The sequence below is a fragment of the Corythoichthys intestinalis genome, chromosome 13, assembly GCF_030265065.1.
Source record: "Corythoichthys intestinalis isolate RoL2023-P3 chromosome 13, ASM3026506v1, whole genome shotgun sequence".
NCBI classification, from domain to species: Eukaryota; Metazoa; Chordata; class Actinopteri; order Syngnathiformes; family Syngnathidae; genus Corythoichthys; species Corythoichthys intestinalis.
This window is the reverse complement of record NC_080407.1, coordinates 8782944-8802935: the sequence shown is the minus strand read 5'-3', so window position 1 is coordinate 8802935 and position 19992 is coordinate 8782944. Positions and strand designations below refer to the sequence as shown.

Here is a 19992-nt window from a genome sequence, read left to right as displayed (position 1 = left end):
GGGAAAATAAATGAACTCTATTATATAAACTGCACACAGATCTTTTCATTGTGTCTAAGTGTCATTTTGTCAGTGTTGTCCCATGAAAAGACATACTTAAATTTTAATTTTCGTGATACATTATGTTCATTTCTTGTTTTAGTAACCAACAATTCTCGAAGTCATATTCCATCAAAACACACTTTAATCAACATTTGCAATTAACTTAACACTGGCACACACATGGCAAACTACAACGGATTTGACCAGCAAAGGTTGTCGTAACAATTACTCAACGGGAAGCTTTCACTTTACAGCACAGAACGAGATAAATGGACACCCTGATGACCAAGAAGAAAATTCCCAAGACAATGAAATCCAAGTAGATCTTGGCGTCTGCCACATCCATCATTGTCAGAGTATTATTTGGGTATTCTAAGTTTTTGCACTGCTGGTCATTACATTCCAGATTTTCGCGATCCAAACCGTAGATGGCGAGGAGCACTCCCTCAAAGCCGTACCTGAAAATATATATATTTTTTTCATATCTGCAAATGCAATACATATAGTGGGGAGAACAAGTATTTGATACACGCCGATTTTGCTGGTTTTCCCACTTGCAAAGCATGTAGAGGTCTGTAATTTGCATCATAAGTTCTCTACAACTGTGAGGGACGGAATCTAAAACAAAAATCCAGAAAATCACGTTGTATGATTTTTAAATAATATATTTGCATTTAATTGCATGAAATAAGTATTTGATACATCACAAAAATCAAACTTAATATTTGGTACAGAAACCTTTGTTTGCTATTACAGATACCAAACGTTTCCTGTAGTCCTTGACAAGGTTTGCGCACACTGCAGCAGGGATTTTGGCCCACTCCTCCATGCAGATCTTCTCCAGAACCTTCAGGTTTCGGGGCTGCTGCCGGGCAACACGGACTTTCAGCTCCCTCCATAGATTTTCTATCGGGTTCAGATCTGGTGACTGGCTAGGCCACTCCAGGACCTTAAGATTCTTCTTACGGAGCCACTCTTTAGTTGCCTTGGCTATGTGCTTTGGGTCGTTGTCATGCAAATCTTCAGGGCTCTCACTGAAGGAAGGAGGTTGTCAGCCAAGATCTGGCGATACAAAGCCCCATCCATCCTCTCCTCAATACGGTGCACTCGTCCTGTACCCTTGGCAGAGAAGCAGCCCCAAAAAAATGATGTTTCCTCCTCTATGTTTCACAGTTGGGATGGTGTTCTTGGGGTTGTACTCATCCTTCTTTTTCCTCCAAACACGACGAGCCGAGTTTAGACCAAAAAGTTTAATTTTGTTCTCATCCGACCACTTGACCTTCTCCCATTGCTCCTCTGGATCATCCAGATGGTCAGTGGCAAACGTCAGACGTGTCTGGACATGCACTGGCTTCAGCAGCGGGACCTTGCGTGTGCTGTAGGATTTTAATCCATGACGGCGTAACGTGTTTCCGATGGTTTTCTTCGAGACTGTGGTTCCAGCTCTCTTCAGGTCATTGACCAGGTCCTGTTGTGTAGTTCTGGGCTGACCCCTCACCTTCCTCATGATCAGTGATGCCCCACAAGGTGAGAGCCCCAGAACGAGGCAGATTGACCGTCAACTTGAACTTCTTCCATTTTCTAATAATCGCTCCAACAGTTGTTACCTTCTCACCAAGCTGCTTGCTTATTTTCCTGTAAGCCCATCCCAGCCTTGTGCAGGTCTATTATTTTATCCCTGATGTCCTTACACAGCTCTTTGGTTTTAGCCATTGTGGAGAGGTTGGAGTTTGTTTGTTTGAGCATGTGAACAGGTGTCTTTTATACAGGTAACAAGTTTAAACAGGTGCAGTTACTTCCGGTAATGAGTGGAGAACAGGAGGGGTTCTTAAAAAAGAACTAAGAGCCTAAATATTTACTAGTTGGTAATGTATCAAATACTTATTTCATGCAGTTAAATACAAATTTATCATTCAAAAATTATATTGTGTGATTTTCTGGATTTTTGTATTAGATTCCGTCCCTCACAGTGGAAGAGAACTTATGATACAAATTACAGACCTCTACATGGCTTGCAAGTGGGAAAACCAGCAAAATCGGCAGTGTATCAAATACTTGTTCTCCCCAGTGTAAGTATTCAAATAAACATACCTGACATAGGAAACGTAAGAGGTCCACTGAAGGTAATTGGGGATGTTTTGGAAATTGACGAAAAATCCCGAGAACAAGACGACAGGAATGGCTGTGATCGGCCCGACAAAGGTGGCGACCTGAAAAGATGGTGTTACGATAATTTGTGATGAGGGAACCTGATTTTTCATTAAATCATTCAAGAGGGAGGACAGGAAAGACTAGGGTATACCTACCTGCGGTGACGGAGATGCTGCCCCTATGAGCAGCCCCAGCGACTGAGCAACCAGAGTGACTGATGTAGAAAAGCACAGAAAGAGAAAGAAGCGAATCCCCTCTGCAGGCTGGCCTGTCATCCAGTACGCAATACTGCAGTACAGGATTGGGCAGATCATCTGGAACCGCAGTTGGAAATGAGGATTATCCCCATGAAGTAGAATAAAGACTATCACGAAATCTTACCTGAAACGGTACGTCCGCACATGTTTTGGCCAAGTAGTATGCGTGTAGGCTGTACCAGGAGTTTAAGTGCTCCCTGATAAAGATGGCTATTTCCAAAGGAACTGTAGAAGCAAAGCAGCAGTTGGTCATTTCTAACTTAAGCAGAACAGTTCAAATTTGTCTTACAGGTTAGAACGGTGGGCATCAGGGCGCCGAACATGAGGAACAACATGGAGAAGAAAAGGAAGCCGCAGTTGTTGACGACAAATTTGGCGTCGTTTCCAATGTTGAGGTAAAGCAGGCCGATCAGCACTCCCATCACGATGTGGGAGATCACCCTCAGGTGGGTCAGCATCTTCACAACACAAGTGAGTTACAGCTCAATTCCCAAATTCCAGTCGGAATACACTCAAAGGCCACTTTACTAGGTACACCAAGCTAGTAACGGGTTGGACCCCCTTTTGCCTTCAGAACTGCCTCAATTCTTCGTGGCATAGCTTCAACAAGGTGCTGAAGCATTCCTCAGAGAGTTTGGTCCATATTGACATGATGGCATCACATTTGGTGCAGATTTCTCAGCTGCACATCCATGATGCGAATCTCCTGTTCCACCACATCCCAAAGATCCTCTATTGGATTGAGATCTGGTGACTGTGGAGGCCATTTGAGTACAGTGAACTCATTGTCATGTTCAAGAAACCAGTCTTGAGATGATTCCAGCTTTATGACATGTCGCATTATTCTGCTGAAAGTAGCCATCAGATGTTGGGTACATTGTGGTCATAAAGGGATGGACATGGTCAGCAACAATACTCAGGTAGGCTTTGGCATTCCAATGATGCTCAATTGGTACTAAGGGGCCCAAAGAGTGGCAAGAAAATATTCCCCACACCATTGGATCACGAACCGTTGATACAAGGCAGGATGGATCCATGCTTTCATGTTGTTGACGCCAAATTCTGACCCTACCATCCGAATGTCGCAGCAGAAATCGAGACTCATCAGACCAGGCAACGTTTTTCCAATCTTCTATCGTCCAATTTCGATGAGCTTGTGCATATTGTAGCCTCAGTTTCCTGTTCTTAGCTGAAAGGAGTAGCACCCGGCGTGGTCTTCTGCTGCTGTAGCCCATCTGCCTCAAAGTTCGACGTACTGTGCGTTCAGAGATGCTCTTCTGCCTACCTTGGTTATTTGAGTCACTGTTGCCTTTCTATCAGCTCGAACCAGTCTAGCCATTCTCCTCTGACCTCTGGCATCAACAAGGCATTTCCGCCCACAGAATCACCTTTCTTCCCCATACTGATGCTCGGTTTGAACTGCAGGAGATTGTCTTAAACCATGTCTACATGCCTAAATGCACTGAGTTGTCGCCATGTGATTGGCTGATTAGAAATTAAGTGTTAACGAGCAGTTGGACAGGTGTACCTGATAAAGTGGCCGGTGAGTGTATGTTCATTTCAGAATTTTGTCTTTTGATTTACCGTGTCTCTGCGTATCGCCGTCAGGTTCCTTTTAAAGAGGATGTAGAATTGTTTGAATGTACTTGTGGCAAAGTATTGCTTTTCAACGGGCTTTAGTTCCTGTAAAAACACAAGTAGGCGACATGTTTTGGAGCCACCTTTATTTAACACATTGAAAAGAATCACTTACCAATTCCAAGTCCTTCGAGGAACCTTGGCTGTGCTCCACCTGTCGCGTGCTCTCCTCACAGCACGGGCTGCTTTGAGCGGCCTGAAATAGCACAGCCTGCATGTCCCCGTGTGTTCCTGTCGCCACCTCTATGACTGCAGGTATAAATAACGTCAGTAACAAGCAATTAAGTGATCACACCAACGGAAAATTCCAAGTACTCACTGAAATCCGCTGGATTGTGGTACTTTGGGCAATGAAGGTTGAGGGTAGTCAGGTGAGGGATGAGGTGGGAGACCGTGCCTTTGTATATACATTGGCCTTCACTGAGAATGAACAGCTAGACGAGAAAGAACATGATTAACATTAGAACTACAAAGCTTGAATCAGTTGATACAAATCAATTCGGTAACCAGAGAAGAGTCATTTGACCCCAATCAGCATATCTTTTCTCCAATTAACATTTTGAGTGTTTGCAAGGCAGGGCTGCCTTGGCTTTGTTGGACAGTGGACCGCTCAGGCAGGCAGTCGGGCGGACAACCTTTTTACATATTACAAAAGCTGCAGTTTGCCTACTGTTTACTGTACACAGGAGCTTGTCTTTCCTGTGACAAAACAGCTGTTTGAGCTGCTGTGGAACTTAGAACCTTGACAACTGAATGTTGGAATGGCCATGAGAAAGTAAAGGTGCTTGATGGGATTTGTCCTAGTTGTTCTAAGACTCAATTTTATAAAATGTAGACAGTCTGGTTTAGCTACAGTTCTGGATGGTAGTCGTAGTTTCATGCCACATGGAACCTTCATCATTTTTACACTAACCCAAATTTTCAAGATGCTAATTGCAGCTATCCAGAGTGAATACGGACCCCCCCCCCCCCACTTTCACACCTAGGCTGCTTGATTGCTTGTTTGAGTGGTCTATGACAAAGCCAAGTAGTCAGTTTGGTATCAGGGTCATTTGACATCTTTCTGGTATTTCCTTAAAGCCAAAAAAACCCTGGGACTATGCTAATCTCACTGGCAAGGATATTGACGTTTACCCGATCAAACATCTGAAAGAGATTGCCACTGGGCTGATGAATCGTGCAGATGATTGTCCGGCCTCCATCAGCCAGACACTTCAGGAGAGAGATGACTTGCACCGATGTTGCACTGTCCAAGCCACTGAGAATACATAAAGGTTTTGTTAAACCACAGAATCATCACCAGATTTCATAGTCAAGAGATCTCTGGAGTGAGTGTATCATATTGCAAGTATTACCCTCATAGTCGTCAAATAGTAAAAAGCTAAGCTAAGAACTGACTTATATTGTACAGTGGGGCAAATAAGTATTTAGTCAACAACTAATTGTGCAAGTTCTCCCACTTGAAAATATTAGAGGCCTGTAATTGTCAACATGGGTAAACCTCAACCATGAGAGACAGAATGTGGGAAAAAAAACAGAAAATCACATTGTTTGGTTTTTAAAGAATTTATTTGCAAATCATGGTGGAAAATAAGTATTTGGTCAATACCAAAAGTTGATCTCAATACTTTGTTATTTACCCTTTGTTGGCAATAACGGAGGCCAAATGTTTTCTGCAACTCTTCACAAGCTTTTCACACACTGTTGCTGGTATTTTGGCCCATTCCTCCATGCAGATCTCCTCTAGAGCAGTGATGTTTTGGGGCTGTCGTTGGGCAACACGGACTTTCAACTCCCTTCACAGATTTTATATGGGGTTGAGAACTCCCTTCACAGATTTTATATGGGGTTGAGACATGGAGACTGGCTAGGCCACTCCAGGACCTTGAAATGCTTCTTACGAAGCCTCTCCTTTGTTGCCCTGGCTGTGTGTTTGGGATCATTGTCATGCTGAAAGACCCAGCCATGTCTCATCTTCAATGCCCTTGCTGATGGAAGGAGATTTTGACTCAAAATCTCTCGATACATGGCCCCATTCATTCTTTCCTTTACATAGATCAGTCTTCCTGGTCCCTTTGCAGAAAAACAGCTCCAAAGCATGATGTTTCCACCCCCCATGCTTCACAGCGGGTATGGTGTTGTTTGGATGCAATTCAGTATTCTTTCTCCTCCAAACATGAGAACCTTTGTTTCTACCAAAAAGCTCTAATTTGGTTTCATCTGACAAGAACACATTCTCCCAGTCCTCTTCTGCATCATCCAAATGCTCTGTAGCAAACCGCAGACGGGCCTGGACGTGTACCTTCTTCAGCAGGGGAACACGTCTAGCAGTGCAGGATTTAAGTCCCTGGCGGCGCATTGTGTTACTGATAGTAGCCTTTAGCCACTTTCGCACTGTAGGAACGATCCGCAGTTCCTAGAACCTTTTGGGTGACGATGATGTCTTCAGCATGTTTGCACGTGCAGGAACTCGAGATCCGACAACCATTTTAGTTCCTACTCTGAGGTTGGGAATTTCAGTGGGGCCCTAGGAACTTGATTACGTAGCTTTTTGGTGATTGGTTGAAATCAGCAGCTTTGCCACTTCCATACTTGTGCGTCTCGAGGAATCGCAATATTTAAAAAACAACTACCCTGTACTAAATCTGTATGCTCATCCAGTCTCGTCGTTAGGCGCTGGGTTTGCTCGCAGATGAAAAGAAACTATTCCCTTCAAACATGCAAGAATTGCCATTGTGTCCTGAACAGTCTCCATTTCGTTTTTTTCCATTCATTTTAGTTTTCGTGGCTTTATTTTGCCAGAGGTGGGTGTGGCGAGTAAATAATATGTCACTGGCGCAGACTACAACGTCACAGCAGTTCATATCAGGCGTAGTACCCATGTGCGAACACAACTGCCTGGTAAAGGACCGTTCTTTTAACTACTGGAGAGAGTTATCGGAACTAAGTACTCAGGTTCCGACAGTCAGAAAGTGGCTAAATTCTGTGTAGGTCATTCACTAGGTCCCCCCCGTGTGGTTCTGGGATTTTTGCTCACCGTTCTTGTTATCATTTTGACGCCATGGGGTGGGATCTTGCATGGAGCCCCAGATTGAGTGAGATTATCAGTGGTCTAATATGTCTTTCATTTTCTAATAGTTGCTCCGACAGTTGATTTTAGGGCTGCTGCTATCGATTATTTTAGTAGTCGATTAATCGATGAACTAGTTACTTCGAATAATCGGGTAAGGAACATAAACAATTAAAAACCTGAGCTGAGCCTCAAACGGTATAAAAAAAATTAATAAATGAGGATCTAAGTACAACAAAAGAACGCTTGGCTAACTTACATAGCAAAAGTCCACTAGCTTAAATGCTATAAAATGCTAACGTTTTTTTTCTTTTTTTTTTTTACAACGCTCTTAACAAATGGTTCAAGCAATATGCCTATAAACTAAACTACAAATGCATTAAAAAACATAACTCAAACAGAAACCTAGCTTACGTTGGTCTTAACAGGGAGCAGCTGGAATCAGCCATGTGAAATGAGGCAGACCAGAGGGCAGTGAATCCACTGTAATCAATAAAACGGAATGCCAACACTTGCAACAATAAACCATTACAAATCCACTTTAATTCAACGAATAAGCGAAGCAGCAAAATTGAATTTTTTTCTAATCGACTACTCGAGTTAATCGATGAATCGCTGCAGCACTAGTTGATTTCTTTATACCAAGCGTTTAACCTATTGCAGATTCAGTCTTCCCAGCCTGGTGCAGGTCTACAAGTTTGTCTCTGGTGTCCTTCAACAGCTCTTTGGTCTTGGCCATATTGGAGTTTGGAGTGTGACTGACTGAGGTTGTGGACAGGTGTCTTTTATACTGGTAATGAGTTAAAACAGGTGCCATTAATACAGGTAACGAGTCGAGCCTTGTTAGACCTCTTTGACAGCCAGAAATCTTGCTTGTTTGTCGGTGACCAAATACTTATTTTCCACTTAATTTGGAGATAAATTCTTTACAAATCAAACAATGTGATTTTCTGTTATTTTTTCACATTCTGTGTCATGGTTGAGGTTTACCCATGTTGACAATTACAGGCCTCTCTAATCTTTTGAAGTAGGAGAACTTGCACAATTGGTGGTTGACTAAATACTTATTTGCCCCACAGTAGGATCAAATCCTGGCTTGTTTTGAATTCCCCCCAAAAAAGGCCGGTGCAGCGAAGTTGCTGTCGGTCTTGGATTATGATGATGTTTTAACATGCATGCTGTGTCTCAGATAATGTTTCATTAGCTTGAAATCCCTCGCATCTACTGAGCGTGTTGGATGTTAAACTAAACTATTATATCCATCAAGACAGTTCTTAGTCTCCAGCTTTCCGACCTTTTGACCTTCATTAGTTAGACGGTAGAATCGCTTTTATAGTCTATTCCAAGGGTGAGAATTGAACTTGGAATAAAGATTTAGGTTAGTTGCTCCCTTTTCCTGGATCGATTTGCAATAAGGGTCTTGTTTCAGAACTTAGGTGAGGCAGACGTTCTGATTCATGAGGTTTTATGATTATGGCATGAACAGTTTCAGGATTCCTACGTTGATTTAACACTATCTTAAAAAACCACTTAGTTTAATCTGCAAGGATTTTCCATTTTGGGTCACTTAAGGTAAAGTTATAAATATCAGGTTTAAAAGAGTCTAGCGCAGGGGTCCCCAAACTACGGCCCGCCGGCCGGATACGGCCCGCCCCCATATTTGGTCCGGCCCCCTGAACAATTTCTTTTTTATTTTTTTTACTTGTGTTATTTATTTCCTAGCTTTTTCTGTGAAGAACCCTGAGAGGGTTATTTGGTTATTATGTATTTAATTATTATATTATATTATATTATACGTATTTAGGGCTGTCAAATGATTACAATTTTTAATCGACTTAATTACAGCTTAAAAATTAATTAATCGTAATTAATCGCAATTCAAACCATCTATAAAATATACCATATTTTTGTGTAAATTATTGTTGGAATGGAAATATAAGACACAAGACGGATATATACATTCAACATACGGTACATAAGTACTGTATTTGTTTATTATAACATTAAATCAACAAGATGGCATTAACATTATTAACATTCTCTTAAAGCGATCCATGGTTAGAAAGACTTGTAGTTCTTAAAAAGATAAATGTTAGTACAAGTTATAGAAATTTTATATTAAAACCCCACTTAATGTTTTGGTTTTATTAAAATTTGTAAAATTTTCAATCAAAAAATAAACTAGTAGCTCGCCATTGTTGATGTCAATAATTACACCAATGTCACTCATGGTACTAACCCATAAAATCAGTTGGACCGAAGTGCCAGCAGAGGGCGCCAAACACCAAAAAACAAGTACCAAGCGGACATTACACTGTACTGTACATTTTAATCTGTTTGAGCGGGGCATGTGCGTTAATTGTGTCAAATATTTTAACGTGATTCATTAAAAAAATTAATTATCGCCCGTTAACGCAATAATTTTGACAGCCCTAATAATATAATATAATATAATATAATATAATATAATATAATATAATATAATATAATATAATATAATATAATATAATATAATATAATATAATATAATTAGGGCTGTCAAAATTATTGCATTAACGGGCAGTAATTAATTTTTAATTAATATAATAATATAATATAATTAGGGCTGTCAAGATTATCGCGTTAACAGGTGATAATTATTTTTTTAAATTAATCACGTTAAAATACTTGACGCAATTAACCCACATGCTCCGCTCAAACAGATTAAAATGACAGTACAGTGTCATGTGCACTTGTTACTTGTGTTTTTAGAGTTTTGTCGCACTCTGCTGGCGCTTGGGTGCGACTGATTTTATGGTTTTCCGCACCGTGAGAATTGGTGGTGCTGAACAATGGCGAGCTACTAGTTTATTTTTGGTTTGAAAATTTTACAAATTTGATTAAAACGAAAACATTGGGGGGGTTTTAATAGAAAATTTCTATAACTTGTACTAACATTTTTTTTTAAGAAGTATAAGTCTCTCTATCCATGGATCGCTTTAACAGAATGTTAATAATGTTAATGCCATCTTGTTGATCTATTGTTATAATAAACAAATACAGTCCTTATGTACCGTATGTTGAATGTATATATCCATCTTGTGTCTTATCTTTCCATTCCAACAATAACTTACAGAAAAATATGGCATATTTTACAGATGGTCTGAATTGCGATTAATTGCGATTAATTACGATTAATTCATTTTGAAGCTGTGATTAACTCGATTAAAAATTTTAATCATTTGACAGCCCTAAATATAATATAATATAATATAATATAATATAATATAATATAATATAATATAATATAATATAATATAATATAATATTAACCACTTTAATATATTAATATTAATTAACCACTTTAATATATTTATTATTAAAATGGTTATTAACCACTTTAATATATTTATTATTAAAATGGTTATTATATTATATATATATATGTGTATATATATATATATATATGTGTGTGTGTGTGTATGTATATATATATATATATATATATTAACCACTTTTAACCACTTTAATATATTTATATTATATTAAAGTGGTTAATATATTATATTATTATATTATATTATATTTAGGGCTGTCAAAATTATCGGGTAACGGGCGGTAATTAATTTTTTAAATTAATCACATTAAAATATCTGACGCAATTATGCCCTGCTCAAACAGACTAAAATGACAGTACAGTGTAATGTCCGCTTGTTACTTGTTTTTTGTTGTTTGGCGCCTTCTACTGGCATTTGGGTCCAACTAATTTTATGGGTTAGTACCATGAGTGAGCATGGTGTAATTGTTGACATAAACAATGGCAAGCTACTAGTTTATTTTTTGATTGAAAATTTTACAAATTTTAATAAAATGAAAACATCAAGAGGGGTTTTAATATAAAATTTCGATAAATTGTACTAAAATTTATCTTTTAAGAACTACAAGTCTTTCTATCCATGGATTGTTTTAACAGAATGTTAATGTTAATGCCATCTTGTTGATTTATTGTTATAATAAACAAATGCAGTTCTTATGTACAGTATGTTGAATGTATATATCCATCTTGTGTCTTATCTTTCCATTTCAACAATAATTTACAGAAAAATATGGCATATTTTATCGATAGTTTGAATTGCGATTAATAACGATTAATTAATTTTTAAGCTGTAATTAACTCGAATAAAAAATTTTTATTGTTTGACAGCACTAATTATATTATATTATTATTTTTATTTTATTTACTTTTGTTCTGTGAAGAATCCAGAAAGGGGTTATATGATTGTTGCCGTCTGAAAAACAATACATTTTTATATTTAGGCACTCCCGCAATTGTCACACTTTTTCTGTTACAAACTGACCCCGGCCCCTCATCAGAGAAGGGAAAAGTGACGCAAACGGTGAAAATGACCTTAAGTGTGACGTCATACCTGATGGGCTCATCAAAGAACATCACAGGCGGATTGTTCACCAGCTCGAGACCAATGGCCAGTCTTTTCGACTGGCCCCCTGAGAGCTTGTCGGTGCGTGTTTTAGCACAGCCCATCAGGCCTAAAGCTGTCAATATTTCATTCACCTGTGACATAGGACGGACATTACTTATCATCCCTCACAATGTGACATTAAACGTAAAAACTCGTGGCCGGAACTTACAGTCTTCTTTTTGACCGACAACGGTTCATTTAGTTTTAAATGGGCTGCCACCTAAAATCCAAAAAACACAGTAGGGTTATTGTGGAAAATGTTGTTTTTTCATGTTAAATCAGCTCACCATCATAGCCTCCTTTGTTGAGAGGTGAGGCATTAAAGCATCACTTTGCATGATGTAGCAGGACATCTTTTGGAATTTCACCAAGTCCCTTGGGTGACCATTGACCAGCATTTGGCCCGTCATGCCCCTTTCCCTGTAATGCGAATTTTTGTATCCAAACATGACTACTTTGGGAATTGTGCCCTATAGTGGCTTTACCTATATCCCGCCAGGACATTCATCATCGTAGACTTCCCAGCTCCGGAAGGTCCCATGATCGCAGTGAGCTCTTTACTGTTGAATTTCCCAGACACATTGCTGAGGAGCATTTTGAAACCTGCCGAGTTGGAAGGAATAAAAAAACCCTTTCTGGTTACGATCATTACGAAAGCTGTACCGCATTCAAACAGGAAGGATTGTCTCAGGAGTGATTTGATAGAGGATTCAAGGTAAATATTATATTTTTCGTACCACGCATGCGTGATTGAATCATTTATTCGCAGGAATTTTCTTCTTTGTTTACACATGGAGGCAGCCAATTTTCGTAACTGACTAGCCTCATAGTTGGCAATATTTACACGAAATAAATTCTACCAGCACGTTTTTTTTTGCAATTAACCAAGATTCGAGACTGTTTTACGTCCATATCTATGAAGAATTCAGGGATGTAAGCATTTATTCACAAGAATTTTCGCCAGAAAAGCTCCTTTTATGCCAGGCGGCTGCTAGCCTCATTCGCTAACAGAGTAGCATTGTACTTTGACAATATACGTAAAATAAACGCTAACTGCACGGTTTCTTTGCTTTTAACCAAGAATCAAGACTGTTTTACGTCCATATCTATGAAGAATTAAGGGATTTAAAACGTCAGGCGGCCGCTAGCCTCATTCGCTAACAGAATAGCATTGTACTCGACAATATATGTAAAATAAACGCTAACTGCACAGTTTCTTTGCTTTTAACCAAGAATCAAGACTGTTTTACGTCCATATCTATGAAGAATTCCGGGATTTAAGCTTTTATTCACAAGAAGTTTCGCCAGAAAAGCTCTGTTTACGCCAGACGGCTGTTAGCCTCTTTCGCTAACAAAGTAGCATTGTACTTCTACAATATACATAAAATAAAGGCTAACTGCACGTTTTCTTTGCTTTTAACCAAGAATCAAGACTGTTTTACGTCCATATATCTGAAGAATTCGGGGATTTAAGCATTTATTCATAAGAATCTTCACCAGAAAAGCTCTTGTTTACACCAGGCAGCCGCTAGCCTCATTCGCTAACAGAGTAGCATTGTACTTTGACAATATACGTAAAATAAATGCTAACTGCAAGGTTTCTTTGCTTTTGACCAAGAATCAAGACTGTTTTACGTCCATATCTATGAAGAATTCAGGGATTTAAACATTTATTCGCAAGAATTTTCGCCAGAAAAGCTATTTACGTCAGGCGACCGCTAACCTCATTCGCTAATAGAGTAGCATTGTACTTTGACAATATTGGCCTATGTAAAATAAAGGCTAACTGCATGGTTTCTTTGCTTTTAACCAAGAATCTAGACTGTTTTACGTCTGTATCTATGAAGAATTTGGGGATTTAAGCTTATATTCACAAGAATTTTCGCCAGAAAAGCTCTGTTTACGCCAGGCGGCCGCTAGCCTCTTGCGCTAACAAAGTAGGATTGTACTTCGACAGTATACATAAAGGCTAACTGCACAGTTTCTTTGCTTTTAACCAATAATCGAGACTGTTTTACGTCCATATCGATGAAGAATTCGGGAATTTAAGCTTTTATTCACAAGAATTTTTGCCAGAAAAGCTCCTTTTACGCCAGGCGGCTGCTAACCTCATTCGCTAACAGAGTAGCATTGTACTTTGACAATATACATAAAATAAACACTAACTGCACGGTTTCTTTGCTTTTAACCAAGAATCAAGACTGTTTTACGTCCATATCTATTAAGAATTAGGGGATTTAAGCATTTATTCATAAGAATTTTCGCCAGAAAAGCTGTTTACGTCAGGCGACCGTTAACCTAATTCGCTAACAGAGTAGCATTGTACTTTGACAATATACGTAAAATAAATGCCAACTGCACGGTTTCTTTGCTTTTAACCAAGAATTGAGACTGTTTTACGTCTGTATCTATGAAGAATTCTGGGATTTAAGCATTTATTCACAAGAATTTTCGCCACAAAAGCTCCTTTTACGCCAGACAGCCACTAGCCTCATTCGCTAACAGAGTAGAATTGTACTTAGACAATGTACGTAAAATAAATGCTAACTGCACGATTTCTTTGTTTTTAACCAAGAATCAAGACCGTTTTGGGGTCTTAAATCCGCTTATGATTTTAAATTATGTTATACCTATATAAAAAATATTAATCGGGATTTTATATGGGAATGACTTTGAATTTGTTGACACCGCTGCTCACGGAGACTCATATATGGCTGCTTTGGTTTTGAAAATATTTGAATTTAAAGTTTTTGAAAATCGGCCCCTCAATAGGTTATGAAGTCTATGGATCATAACTTTTTCCTTTAAAAAAAAAAAAAGTCTGCAATACCTTTCCTCTGACAACAGATCCCCTCCTGGACGGTGTAAGAGAGGTCTTTGAACTCCAGGTCAACAAGCTCCTGGTGCGGGAGCTTGCTTAGACGCTGTTTGTCAGTGTTGTTCACTTTTTTCATCTTGAAGAACAAATCTGCCCGCGGGCTCATCTCTTGGGTTTCGCTTTTGCTGGCCTCCATTTGGATGCTGCAACTGCCCCGATTTTGCGCCTTCTGGAACATTCTGGAGGAGGCAGACAACCGTTATTCACTTCAAAATGAGATGTTTGATCTGGTTGAACATCAATGCACACTGATAGTTCATAGCCATTTTTTATACCATTGGAAAACAACTATCACACCATTTGGTGATTTGATTTGTAAAAAGCAAAAATCTGAGAATCTGAACCCGAGGGCCCCTGACGGGAAGGTGGACGTGCCAACCACAAGTTTCCTGCTCAACCTATTCCCAAAAGACACTAACGCTCCTTTCTTGTCTTGCCTGGTCTTGTCACATTCTGATTCCACAATAACGTTTTTAGAATAATCACTTATAATGCGAGTTACTGTATAAATATGATTTTTTTAAAAAAACTATTCACGTGGATATGGTGCATAACATCATTCCATAATTAATATTCACTCCTGTACGTGCACTTTATGATGCAATCACATATGGGGACATAACACTACCAATTTTTCAGGATGCTCAAATTGTCCCTACCAACTTTTAAGCAACTCTATTTGAATTATATCATGATTATGTTTGATGATTGTAATTGATAATTAATAATGATAATAATTTCTAATGTCTTACCATATGTTGTAAGAATAGAATTGACCCTTCCATGATTAAGTGAACTACTGTATTTTCATTATTTTTAGACTTGCTGAATGTGCCGGTCCATTTTTTTCCCCTCAAACGCACGTTTGATTGGCTGATGACTAGAACCAACAAGCTCGCACACTCACACAACCCCCATCCATAAGCGGATTTTAAGGGGGGGGCAGCGTGGTGGCCGAAAAGTGGAATTGCATGACTTTCCTATATAGATAAAAGTTGTAAAGCAATAAAACCAACAAAAATGAATGAAATGAACAAAAACAATTTTTTTAATCACGGGTCAAAATTATTTTTCGAACAGATCATGTGACTAGTAACTTAGACGGTCATTCGCTTTGCATATAAATTTCAAGAAAAAAAATTCAAATGATTTTTTTTCTTTGATTGAAAAAAAAAATTTTTTTTTTGATTGAAGCAACTTTTTTTTTAGGGTTAAATCATTTAGACACAAATGTCCTACCCATAATATGGCCCAAACACAAAAAGGATTGTTATTTCGATTAAAAATTAAGTTTTCAAATGCAAATTTTTTAATCTCAAATATTTTTTCGCATTCAAAAACTTTTACCATCATTGAAATTTTTCTCTTTTTGATTGAAGTCATTTTCTTTTGAAATTTATATATTTTTTTTAGGGCTGTCAAACAATTAAAATTTTTAATCGAGTTAATTACAGCTTAAAAATTAATTAATCGCAATTAATCGCAATTCAAACCATCTATAAATTAAGCCATATTTTTCTGTAAATTATATATATATTCTGTAAAATAAATTGGAATGGAAAGATAAGACACAAGATGGATATATACATTCAACATACTGTACATAAGGACTATTTGTTTGTTATAACAATAAATCAACAAGATGGCATTAACATTATTAACATTCTGTTAAAGCGATCCATGGATAGAAAGACTTTTAGTTTAAAAGAAAAATGTTAGTACAAGTTATAGAAATTTTATATTAAAACCCCTCTTAATGTTTTCGTTTTAATAAAATTTGTAAAATTTTCAATCAAAAAATAAACTAGTAGCCCGCCATTGTTGATGTCAATAATTACTTACACAATGCTCATGGGTGCTGAAGGCTATAAAATCAGTCGCACCCAAGCGCCAGCAGAGGGCGGCAAAACTCCATAAAACACAATTAACAAGTGGACATTTCACTCTACTGACATTTAAATCTTGTCTGAGCGGGACATGTGCGTTAATTGCGTCAAATATTTTTGATTAATTAAAAAAATTAATTACCGCCCGTTAACGCGATCATTTTTACAGCCCTAATAATTTTTTGAAGCAACATTTTTTTTAAACGGATAATGACAAAAATGTCCTAGCCAAAACGTGGCCAAAACACAAATCAACATTACTTCAATCAAAAAAGTTGCTTCAAGCAAAATGACATTGACTTCGTCAAAAAAAAAAAAAAAAAAAAAAAAAAAAAAAAAAGCTTTTGCATGCATTTTTTTGAGTTTAAAATTATTTTTGCATTCAAACACATTTTTTTTTATTGAAGCGACTTTTTTGGGTTGAAAATATATATTTTGATGGAAGCAACTTTTTTTTTTTTTGATTGAATAATAAAGACACAAATCTACCTCCATATGGCTCTGCCCAGGGGATACAGTTTTTGACTGGGGTAACTACATTGGCATGACACCGGCGGGCGTACTAAATTCAATGGATGAATATCTTGGCGAAAAGTATTGCCTAAGCAGCCTGATTTAGAATTCCCCTCAAGAATGATGGGGGGAAAAACACTCATTGTCAACTTATGATTATAAATATTCTTATAAGATAATTTTATTGCTGACACTACGTTTCGGGGTCATCAATATGTTGTGACCACCCTGCCCCAAAAGTCAATCCCCGCCTATGGGTAGGGTCATTTCTATCCTTACAACATATGGGAAGACAATCTAAATTACCTATATAACTGAACTCAATGATATTTAATGCAAATAAGTTGCTTAACCCTTCGATGCATAAGTAGGTCAAAAATGACCCGGTGTGATTGTTTCCTTGAAATATCTTCGGAATGAAAAATTGTTATCAATTCATATTCCAGGTATTCCTCAAAAAACATGTTTTTGATATAATGCCATTCAAATTTTCGATGATTTTTTTATACATTTGATGAAATTGTCATTTTTGTATTACTACCCTAAGCTTCCACAAGTGGGTCAAAAATGACCCACATGCATTTTCTATGGAATCCAATGGGAATCTTTCATTCTTATCAACTTTGGCTGTCAGGAATAAATTTACCGTGGACTACACAGACTAGGTATGTAAAAAGTGACATCCCTTAAGAAGATTATTTTACTGTAAGTATTATGTCCATATAGTATTTTGTGTGTGTGTCTTTCATGAGTCTATTGTTATTTATCAACAAGCCTGCTCCTTCCTCAAAAGCCGCCTTCAAGCTAGGCGCTAACGCTAATGCACAGCTGCACCGCTACCGTAGCACCCGGTCTCTCTCGCTCTTTGAAGATGTTAATTGCTGCATGAATCCCAATTTGGGGGATTTGACAGTTCGGACTGCAGCCACATTCTGGAAAAATGTGGCCCGGATGGGATTTTAACCACATACGAAAGTGACCTTGATCGAATTTAAAATGGTGCACTTTTATGCGACTTTTCCCGTTCAGTCGAGTTGGAAAAACACAAAAAAATCGGATTTGAACCTAGTCTAGGTTAGCTAACATTATTGTATACATAATGTGTGTGTGTGTGTTTATTTATACAGCTACATATTGATCTATTGAAAATAGGGCTGTCAAAATTATCACGTTAACGAGCGGTAATTATTATTTTTTAATTAATCCCGCAAAAATATTTGACGCAATTAACGCACAAATGCCCTGCTCAAACAGATTAAAATGTCAGCACAGTGAAAGGTGTATTTGTTGTGTTTTTCGAAGTTTTGCCGCCCTCTGCTGGCACTTGGGTGTGACTGATTTTATAGGCTTCAGCACCCATGAGCATTGTGTAAGTAATTATTGACATCAACAATGGCGGGATACTAGTTTATTTTTTGATTGAAAATTTTACAAATTTTCTTAAAACGAAAACATGACGAGGGGTTTTAGTATAAAATTTCTATAACCTGTACTAACATTTATCTTTTAAGAACTACAAGTCTTTCTATCCATGGATCGCTTTAACAGAATGTTAATAATGTTAATGCCATCTTGTTGATTTATTGTTATAATAAAGAAATACAGTACTTATGTACCGTATGTTGAATGTATATATATCCATCTTGTGTCTTATCTTTCCATTCCAACAATAATTTACAGAAAAATATGGCATATTTTGTAGATGGTTTGAAGTGTGATTAATTGCGATTAATTAATTTTTAAGCTGTAATTACCTTGATTAAAAATTTTAATCGTTTGAAGCCCCTAATTGAAAACACTACTCTTATGTTTCCTTATCCAAAACGTCATAGCTGCTAGATTTACAGCTGAAATGGTCCTACAGATGTTGGATGATGGAGAGGCAGTGATGGGGTTGGACTCAAGAGTCCAAAATTTCTAATGATGAGGACCAGGACTATTGTTCAGGTGGCAGTTGTCCACCTGGAAATCCAATTGAACAGGATCAATCTGACTCATAAAAGTCCATTTATGTGTCCTTTGAAGAAGAAAGTGTCCAAATCATGGCCAACAGAATGAGTTGGTAGGGCTCTTACTAAAGAGAATTACCAGTACCTCCCAACCAGGGCAGAACACACTGAGAGCCACAATATCCTCAGAAATCGGTCAGTGCCACCACAAGGGCTTAGCACCGCTGTCTCACCAAAAAAGATGCAAGGGAGCTCTTCATCATTGATGATAAAATACAAGAAAGGATGAAGTCTATTGCTGTTTTTTTCTTCTTTTCTTTTATGTTAAATGAATCAAAGATATTTCAAGCATGAAATCATTCTTGTTTGGCCCTAAATATCATACGAATTAATATACAAGTGATTATTCTTAACCAAAATGGCATAAAAACACATTGGTTCTAATATGGGTTATTTTGTGACCCACTTATGAAAGAGTGTAGGGTCCAGTAACTTGTACATCTAAGGGTTAAAAGTTGCTGGGGTCAATTTGTGAGCATCCTGAAAAGTTTGTAGTATGTCCCTACCGTCCCTATGAAAACCTACGCCCTGGAACAATTTACACTCAGTTTGACAGTGTAATTTTGAAAGTAAATTGTATCAAACAGTGTATTTTGTTACCTAAATTTTGTTGAGTAAATTCTATCTGGTTTTTTTTTTTTTTTTTTTTTTTTTTTTTTTTTTTACAATGTAGCGTCCCTACCAATGTTGAGACCACATCTACGCCCTGGATATGAATACATCCATTCTGACACGAATTCGGATTTATTTTTCATACTTAATTGACAGAATTGAACTCGTCATGACTGTGACTCACCTGAACGCAACGCCGCAACAAAAAGTCTCCTCGGTTCGCCAAAGCTTTCCCACGAACTTCCCGAATGGTGGTTGAGATCGATCCTCTCTATTTGAACACTAATTGGTGACTATCTTTGATAAAGTGACGTGTCTTATATGATCACGTCGATAAAAGCGCTTTGACGATCGTTTTTTTTTTTTTTTTTTGCGCGTGTCCGTGGCTTTCCGTCTTTGATCCCTTTTGTCTTTATATGACGTCCAATTTCTTTGAAAATTAAGTCGCAAGTGGACCGGACTTGAATTAAATGAGC

The 19992-nt window shown here is 37.8% G+C and overlaps 1 protein-coding gene across 2 annotated transcripts; it reads right to left on the bottom strand.

The window, feature by feature from the left end:
* Positions 1 to 166: 166 nt before the first annotated feature.
* Positions 167 to 19866, bottom strand: LOC130929303 (ATP-binding cassette sub-family G member 4-like). 2 transcript variants are annotated; one of them, XM_057856406.1, is made up of 15 exons: positions 19701 to 19866; positions 14449 to 14675; positions 12104 to 12221; positions 11906 to 12038; positions 11788 to 11838; positions 11565 to 11710; positions 5223 to 5346; positions 4408 to 4522; positions 4204 to 4337; positions 4035 to 4133; positions 2740 to 2908; positions 2575 to 2675; positions 2349 to 2507; positions 2134 to 2252; positions 167 to 500 (listed from the first exon to the last, which is right to left on the bottom strand). In XM_057856406.1, exons 2-15 carry the CDS (start codon positions 14672 to 14674, stop codon positions 272 to 274), a joined length of 1923 nt encoding a protein of 640 aa, XP_057712389.1. In that variant the 5' UTR covers position 14675; positions 19701 to 19866; the 3' UTR covers positions 167 to 271. The 2 variants fall into 2 exon arrangements, with proteins under 2 accessions (XP_057712389.1, XP_057712390.1); XM_057856407.1 differs by lacking the exon at positions 4035 to 4133.
* Between the last annotated feature and the right edge of the window lie 126 nt (positions 19867 to 19992).